We start from the raw sequence: 9,176 nt of genomic DNA on the forward strand, positions 1-9,176 counted from the left end.
ACCTTGATATCCGTATGTTTCACGAGTACTCAGCACTTCTTGGGTGGAGAGTATCTGGAACACTCAAATTAAATCACCACAAAATAAATCCTCTCAGGTATTTTTTGCCAACCTTTTCTCCCCTCATCTCCTGAAGGCACAGAATCTGGCTGACGTAGAGCTCCAAAGGAGCCAGCTCGGTAGATAACTGAACCACAGGATGCTGCAGAGAGCAGGGAAGGTCCTGTAGTGATCAGATTGAAGACTTCTATTGGCATCAATGCCTCTGGCTTACAGATTATTAAAAGAATCTGCAAGGAACTTCAAATTCATAGTTTCAATAATGGACTCGTCTAAGTGGGCTACCGGAGAGACCAGATCCCCATCTCTCTTACGCACGCACGCACACACACACCCTGGGTGATTCTAGTCCCTCCATGGCCAGTGCGGGTGGAAGGACAAGGAATGGGAGTATGCACTCAATGGAAAGTTACTGAAGGGTGAGAGACTTAGGGCTTCAAATGCATTATTCCCTGCAAGTGCAAGTAGACAAAACCATAGAAAAGGCCAGCAGCATTTCATGTTTTGGAATTAGGGGCACTAGGTACAAGAGTAAAGGGGTAATGATGAATTGGTACAAAATATTGGTTAGGCCACAGTACTATGTGCAGTTTTGGTCACCCTATAATAGAAAGGATATGGAAGCCACAGAGTCCGTTATAGGGTCGATTCACCAGGATGATACCAAGGATGGGAAACAGCGTTTATGAAGAGATACTTGAGACCAATTTCACTGGCGCAGAGAAGGCCAAGAGGAGATTTAATAGAGTTTTTAAAAATTATAAAGGCTTGTGAGAGAGTAAATAGAGAAGGACCATTTCCTCTGGTTGGGGAGCCAATGACAAAGACAGCGAGGAGAGAGGAGTTAGGAGAAATTTCTTTACACGAAGGGTAGTTGGGACATGGAATGCTTAGCCAAAGGGAGCAGTTGAGGTAGAGACCATTACAATCTTTAAGAGAAGATTGAATAAATATTTGAAGCAGGTGAAGATACAGGACCATGAGGAGAAGAGCGCAGGATCAGTTTCGGATTGCTCCAGCAAAGAGCCGGCATTGTCACAATGGGCCAAACTGCCTCCTTTTGTGCTCTAAGCTTTTATGGTTCTGTGGGTAAGAAGGAAAACTTGAGCATCTCTATTGCCATTTCAGAAAACTCAGCACAGACCAGGAATCAAACCTGGGACATTCTTGGCCTCTTCAGCTCAATTCCACGCCTTCAACTCCACACATTAGAAGATTAAGCGTTCAAAACATTAATAGAAAAATGTGAAAGACTGCACCAGTAGAATTAATACAAATGAACAATCAGTGGAAAAATCAAACAGTGCACTAATAGCAAACAAGCGCTTAATTTTAAGCAGAGAGCGGGCCAGCACAGAGTTTGACAGCACATAAGGTGGTCATTCGCCCAATCGCACCTGTACTCTCAAAGAACGATCCATTTAGTACCATCCCGCTGCCCTTTCCCCATACACTTTTAATTTAATTATCCAATTCCCTTTTAAAAGCTATTATAGATTGTGTTTCCACCACTGTTTCTGACAGGATGTACCCAACACTCCTCTGAGCCACCAAAAAAAATTCTCCCTTTGTTCTTTTGGCAGAGAGCATGAGTGGAGCTTTCCCACATAAAGAAACGAGTACTAAATAACTCTGCAATTTTCCTGCAGTGGACCAGTACTGATGGGCTAAATTAAGCCCAGTGACATTGGCTTGTCGCATGAAGAGGCTCCTTATTTCCAACTCCTGAAGCTGCTGGCTCTCGCTGGAGGACAGTTATGTAGACACCAGCAACACACTTACCCAAATGCCCCTTCTTCACTGGTAGGCTATTTTACCATGGATGATTTCACAGCCAAGCTCAATTCTGCTCACATTCGATGACCACACTTTCCAGAAGGAACCCTGGCAAATACCTCCCTTCCCCCACACCCTAGCCTTGGGTCCAATTGTAGTGTCCAAACGGCAAGGACCATTATCTTTACACTTGATCCTAAAATAGGTTTGCGTAACGACATTCGTGGACTGCTCTCCCTGTTTTACATTTGTATTGGGGAGCCTCCAATCACCCACCCCCAAAACCGGCCAGCTCTGCTTTTATACAGAGGCACACAGGACAGGCTCCCAAGTTTTCATAACCAAAGCCAGCTCCCTTTTCCCAAAAACGGAATGGTACACCCATGTTTTTATGTGTCCACAATACCACCATGATAAACAGCATGCTTGTTTATGCAACAGGGTGCAGCAAATGGAGGGAGGTCTGTGTGTCTACAATCGGTTACACTCATATGGTAAAAGCATCTCGCGATCTGCCAATAGCACCCCCTACATGAACCGCTGCCAACTTCACTCGGCTGCAACTCAATGCCCAGTAAAGGAAAGAAAGACTTGCATTTCTATAGCACCATGCATGACCTTAGGATGCCCCAAAGTGCTTTAAAACCAATGAAGTACTTTTGAAATGTAGTCACTGTTGTAATATAGGAAACATGGCAGCCAATTTGCACACAGCAAGGTTCCACAAACAGCAATGAGATAATGACCAGATAATCTGTTTTAGGTGTTAGTTGAGGGAACATGTTGGCCAGGACACCATAACTCCCCAGCGCTTCTTCAAATAGCACCGTGGGATCTTTTACATCTACCCGTGAGGGCAGAAGGGGGCCTCGGTTTAATGTCTCATCCGAAAGACGGCATCTGACAGTGCAGCATTCCCTCAGTACTGCACTGAAGTGTCAGCCTAGAATATGTCTCTGGAGTGGGACTTGAACCCACAACCTTCTGATTCAGAGATGAGAATGCTATCACCAGGCCAAGGCTGATGCCTTAGCCAAATAGCTTGCTGACACATGAAGAATGACCACTTGGACAGTGGGCAGTCGACATATCTGGAACCACAACACAGCAAGATGTCACTGCCCCGAGGACAGAGGGGAGATAAAAGAAGATGGAAAGCATGTGCCTATTTACAAACTGCTCGTGAGTCAGCTGCAGAGGGAGAAGCTCAATAACAGCCCAGGCCAACTATGCCATCCAACTTACCCTCAGTATGGGAGGAGGGGGTGGTGGCTGGCCTCACCCACCGCTTTGTGTCAAGTTTGGGCAGCAGGCACATGGGAACACCACCACCTGCACATTCCTCTCCAAGCCACACACCATCCCGACTTGGAAATATATCGCCGTTCCTTCATCGTCGCTGGGTCAAAATCCTGGAACTCCATACCTAACATCACTGTGGGAGAACCTTCACCACACGGACTGCAGCGGTTCAAGAAGGCGGCTCACCACCACCTTCTCAAGGACAATTAGGGATGGGCAATAAATGCCGGCCTCGCCAGCGACGCCCACATCCCACAAACGAATAAAAAAAATCCTAGGATTTTAGGGGGCCGGGGAGAAGATGGAAGGAAAGGGACAAAGCTTGTTGTGTCACTCACTGAAGAGCAAAAGACTTTTGTTTTGAGATGAAGTAAGGTGGGAGGAGGCTCGTGTGAAGCATAAACGCCTAGACCTGTTGAGCCGAATGGCCTGTTTCTGTGCTGTAAATTCTATGTAATTTGGGTTGTGTGTTGGGCACCACTAGGTAACGGTGGTGGCAGCAATAGGTTCAATTAAACACATCACAAAAGAAGTCCGTCGCACGCTGAAGTGAGTTGGTGAAAGTGGGACTTTTGCTTACTGAGTACACAGTAAATATACCGAGTGACACTTCTCACCACAATGCTACATACCACCCAAATAGTTCTCTTCTACCCTAGTATAGTTTACCTCAGGAAACTGTTTTCTGACAAAGTTTCTAATTACCCCTTTCAAGTTATTATTTGTCTCCTTTTGTAGGCGTGTGGAAGTGCTCCACTACCTCAGATGTATCCTTTAATGGAGTAAGCCTGCAATATTAGTTAATGGTAAATTCACGACCAGTAATCCTACAACTCAGTATGTAAGTATCTTGGATGCACCCAGTTTAATTTTCCCATTGCCAAATTTGCTGTCTCCCTCACGGCCTCATGCGAGGGAATAATTCCATGGGCAACTGCACCTAAAGGGTATCACAGTTGAGTCCAATCCCATCCTCTCAAAGTATCCACTGTTGCCAGTTGGAGATCACAATCAGGAAAAGAAACCCCAGTGCATTTCCCCCCCTCGCTAGTCCAGCAATACAGAGGCTAATTATAGAGCTTTCCACCAACCTGACTGAACAGCTAGCTCAGCGCGGCCATAGAATCGAACCTGGTCTGTACGATTCAATACCAAACCGCGTGGTGAATTTATGCATGGAAACAGCCGGGCAGCAGATAGACCCCTTTTAATTAAAACTCTGCCCGTCCCTGCATCTTAAACAGCTTCTCAGTTCTCTTCCACACGGCTTCCCCCATCCAACATACACGGTATAGGAACAGACCTCAGACTCTCACTGCATCTGCCCGACTACCTTATTATTTGAGTTCGCGCCTAAAGTCATTTAAAATAAAAGCATCGATCCCCGTGTAATGCAAAGGGCAGAAAAGGGACATGGGTACTTTTTTCAACATCTGGAATACGTTGCCACTGGTGTGATGGGTGCTGACTCTCTGTATGCCTTCAAGACGGAGCTAGACCAGTTCTTTACTGGGGCAGAGATCATAGAATCCTAGAAAGGTTACAGCACGGAAGGAGGCCATTCGGCCCATCGAGTCCGCACTGCCTCTATGCAAGAGTAATCCAGCTAGTCACACTCTAGATCACACATATAGAAGATAAGTGTCTTTATAGATAACACTTGGTCCGTGTGATCTCCTGGACTAGCCCGAGGGTGTCAGAGAGGAATTTTCCAGTTATTTTATCCCTGTTTTTTTCCTCTGATTTCCTGCCTCTCCTGGGAGAAGTGCTTAGTCACGATGCTCCGGTCATCATGAGGTGTGGGGCAGCAATTTTGTATGTAGGCCCAAACATGACCGCTGTACAATGTTTTAAAAAACATTTTGGACTGGTCAATGAGGGATGTTAGCGCTGGGAAATGGAAATCACCGATTTCAGGCACCCAGTCAAGTGTACAGCCTGCCTCTCCCTCAGGCAGTCACCCATGCTGCCCCACTGCAACATTTATCCATACCCATACTAGCAGCTCACTCACCGAGCTTGCCCGATTTGCACTGCAGGCCCACAACTACATGGTACTGGGTTGTGGCTGCACAGATCTCCTTTCAAAATGGGAAACACTTTAGGCCCAGGACGCCCAACGGCTACAAGGAGATTTTTGATATGCAAACACTTGAATTCACCCGAGGAATCAGCAAAATGTAACAATTCAAAATAAAGCCTCGTCTCCCTTTTCATCGGTCAACCCAGTAAACACCATTAAGGTGGTCGTCTCCAGAAATGAGTCACTCAGCCTACATTGTAATTACATCGGCAGGAACGCTCATATACTGGAGTCTTGGGCCTCATTCAAAGGTATAAATTTACAATCACAGCTCTGTCAGTGACCTAGTCTACACATCCGTTGTCTGATGCCGTACTGAACCTTACAGAACCAGAGGTCCCCAGGTTTTATTCCCAATATGTGCTAGGTTAGCTGATTTCAGTTGGGACACAGATGCTATAATTGGCCGTGGTGTCACTAGGCTAGGGAGGGGATATATCAGCCATGGTTTCCTGCTTCAGTTTGCTGCTGGAGAGTGCCCACGCCAGTACACAGGTTGGATGCTACCCCCATAGTCAAGTAGCCTACTGACACTCACTATCCAGGCTCATAAATGAAAAATAGCAACTGGAGGTCACCCGAGACCTTAACAAGGTAAAAAGTAGCAGCATGTGAAGCTTCTCCGCTGGTAAAAAGGAATGGTACCCTGAAAATAGTGTCAATCCAGATCATGTTTCTTAAGAACTCCAAAATGAAGTCCCAAATGGAATATAACATACTGATCTATTATGGAGAGAGACAGCACTCAGTGATACGGCTGGGTGGCATGTAGCAATGTTCCTAGGTGCAACGAACTAGCGGGGACAAGCATAGCACCATGCTATTCCCTGTATAACCCTGCCCTGTGCGACAGTATAGGCCAGTGCCATGTCCAGGGACTGTTCCTTGGTTTGGCCAGTGCAACATGGGGCCATGCCAAGTAGTCCCCAGCAATAAAATGGTGCCATAATCCAGTGCTGGTGTCACCCATTGCTGTGCCAAAGCACCATGCTCATGCAGCCTAGTTTCCTGCCCCAGTATCACCCATCCCCTGCTCCACTATAGCCCCCTTACCTTGTGGTGGTGTAGCCCCCAATCCCTGGCCTGCACCATGACCCCAGCTCCAATGTGTCCCCTACGCTCCGCGCTACTGTAGCCTGCCCTGATACAATTCATGTTCTGCCCCAGTGTAGCTCCCGTGGTCTGATGCGTCCCATATCTTGTACCATTGTACTTGTGTCGTGCACTGCTGTACCCTGTGCCCCGCTTGTACCTCCTTCCTCAATGCACCCATATCTTGCCTCACTGTACCTCCTACCCCATACTGCCCCCCACTGTACCCCATGTCTTGTCCTGCTGTACATTATTGTACACCCCACCCTGTTCCACTGTACCCCATGTCTTACTGTAGATCCTGCCCCACTGTAACCCATGTCTTCTCCTACTATATCCTATTGTACCCTCTCTGCCCTAACCCACTGCTGATATCCCCGTTCTGGCCCCTTCTGTACCCCCACCCTGCTCCACCGTAGCCCCATCTAGCTGTGGCCCCCACCTTGTTCCGCAGTACCCGGTGCCCCATTGTACAACCCGCCCAGCCCCACTGCACCCCATGTTTTGCCCTGCTGTATGCTACTATACTCCAGCCCAGCCCCACTGCAGAACCCATTGTACCTTGCACCCCATTGTAACCCCCAGCCCTGTCCCACTGCTATACCCCCCCACACTGCCACTTCCTGAACCCCCCACCCAACTCACTATAGCCCCTGCCCACCTACCTATGATCCCCATCCTGCCCCACTACAGTACTCCCCCACCCCCACCACCGGCTTGCCCCACTACCTCTTCCTGTACCCCTCCCCGGGGCTGGCCCCGCTGCCCCTCCCTGGGGCTGGCCCCGCTGCCCCTCCCTGGGGCTGGCCCCGCTGCCCCTCCCTGTACCCCTCCCCGGGGCTGGCCCCGCTGCCCCTCCCTGTACCCCTCCCCGGGGCTGGCCCCACTAACCCTCCCCGGGGCTGGCCCCACTAACCCTTCCTCTACCCCTCCCCGGGGCTGGCCCCACTAACCCCTTTCCTCTACCCCTCCCCGGGGCTGGCCCCACTAACCCCTTTCCTCTACCCCCCTCCCCGGGGGCTGGCCCCACGACCCCCTTTCCTCTACCCCCTTCCCCGGGGGCTGGCCCCACTAACCCCTTTCCTCTACCCCCCTTCCCCGGGGGCTGGCCCCACTAACCCCTTTCCTCTACCCCCCTCCCCGGGGGCTGGCCCCACTAACCCCTTTCCTCTACCCCCCTCCCCGGGGGCTGGCCCCACTAACCCCTTTCCTCTACCCCCTTCCCCGGGGGCTGGCCCCACTAACCCCTTTCCTCTACCCCCCTTCCCCGGGGGCTGGCCCCACTAACCCCTTTCCTCTACCCCCCTCCCCGGGGGCTGGCCCCACTAACCCCTTTCCTCTACCCCCCTCCCCCGGCTCTGACAGGATCGCCGTCCCGCGCTGCTCCCCTCCATGAACAAACTCGGCACGAAAGACATGTAAAAACGTCAACGAGACACATTCGGGGCCCGAGCGGAAGCCCGCGGCCTGTGCCGGCCGCTGCCCGCCTCAGCCCCAGTCAAAGTGCCTACAGCCGGCGAGGCGAGGCGGCGAGGCGGCGAGGCACGGCGCGGGCCCGCGGCCTCTCTCTCCCCAACCCCCCCCCCCTACCCACCGAGCTCCCCTCCCGACGGGGCCCCCTCACTCACCATCAGCTCGATAGTTTTATCCTCGATCACCGAGTCCGCCTCCATACCGATCACTGATTGAATTGAACTGAATCCGGCTCTCACCCCCCCACAGCCCGTCCGCCTTCCGCTCCGACCCGAACCGAACCGATCGGCTAACTCCCAGCGTCTGACGCAATCACGCCGGCGCGTCCTGCCCCTATTATTTATAGCGTTACGTGCGTCTGACGTCACGCGTTCGGCCGCCGCTCCTCCCCTTCCACCACTCCCCCCCCCCCCCCCCCCCTCGCCCGTGTCGACGTCACCGCTCTGCCACCGCTCCGTCTGTCACATTCCCCCAGGCTGCCGTTTACACCCCGCCCACACGCATTTGATTGACACTTGGACTTTCCCAGCTTGGGAGCCGCAAAGGGGCTGGAGTGCATCCTGGACCACAACATGAAAATTTTGATTTGACACTGGTTTTGGTTTTCTTTGGGTTTTTCTCTATATAAACACACCCTAATCCCCCACCCCCCCACCCCACTTATAAAAGGGGGGCCTAAAAACACAAAGAAAAAAAGAAAGTTGCAGCAGAGGTGGAGAGAGAGAGACAGAGAGAGAAAGTGCACGCACCTTGGGTAAAGGAGGGCAGCAAACTCAGCATCCGAGGGACGTGCACTGTAGGGTGTGCAGCATCTGAAAGGGCAATTGCCCCCGAAATTCACTGCTTGTAGGTCAGCAGCTGAGGGCGAAGTCTACTGGGAATGCACTGAAAGTAGGTCAGCATCCGAGAGCAAAAAATGTCTCAAGGTTATCACCCTATTACAGGCTGTGATTCCAGAGTAAAAGTCTCCCAAGGTAGCACTATTGTAGGCTCAGTTCCAGGGTGAGACACACACTATTGCATTGTAGAGGCAGGCACACTCCCCATATCCATATCCATTCCCCCATCTTATGTACATCTGATTGTCAGCACAAGCCTACTCACCCATCGTACGTAGATCAAATTATGGCAGGAGACCATTCCCCCATCCTATGTAGATCTGATTGTGGGCACAGGCCCATTCACCCATCGTATGTTCATCTGATTGTAAGCACAGGCCCATTCCCCATCGTATCCAGAGTTGATTGTAGGCACAGGCCCATTCCGCATCATATGTAGATCTGATTGTAGGCACAGGCCCATTCCCCCATCAAATGTAAATCTGATTGTAGGTACAGGCCCATTCCCCCATCAAATGTAAATCTGATTGTAGGTACAGGCCCATTCCCCC

The 9,176-nt window shown here is 50.8% G+C and overlaps 1 protein-coding gene across 2 annotated transcripts in view; it reads right to left on the minus strand.

Annotated features, from left to right (window-relative positions):
* The window catches only part of LOC137332602 (F-box/WD repeat-containing protein 11), a 156,941-nt gene extending 148,863 nt beyond the window's left edge, over positions 1 to 8,078 (minus strand). The window contains exon 1 of one of the 2 annotated variants that reach the window (XM_067996556.1): positions 7,942 to 8,078. In XM_067996556.1, coding sequence (XP_067852657.1) covers positions 7,942 to 7,986 — 45 coding nt within the window. In that variant the 5' untranslated portion in view covers positions 7,987 to 8,078. The remainder of the gene's footprint in view (positions 1 to 7,941) is intronic. The other variant, XM_067996557.1, reaches the window with a different exon arrangement.
* Between the last annotated feature and the right edge of the window lie 1,098 nt (positions 8,079 to 9,176).

The sequence above is a fragment of the Heptranchias perlo genome, chromosome 14, assembly GCF_035084215.1.
Source record: "Heptranchias perlo isolate sHepPer1 chromosome 14, sHepPer1.hap1, whole genome shotgun sequence".
Lineage (NCBI taxonomy): Eukaryota > Metazoa > Chordata > Chondrichthyes > Hexanchiformes > Hexanchidae > Heptranchias > Heptranchias perlo.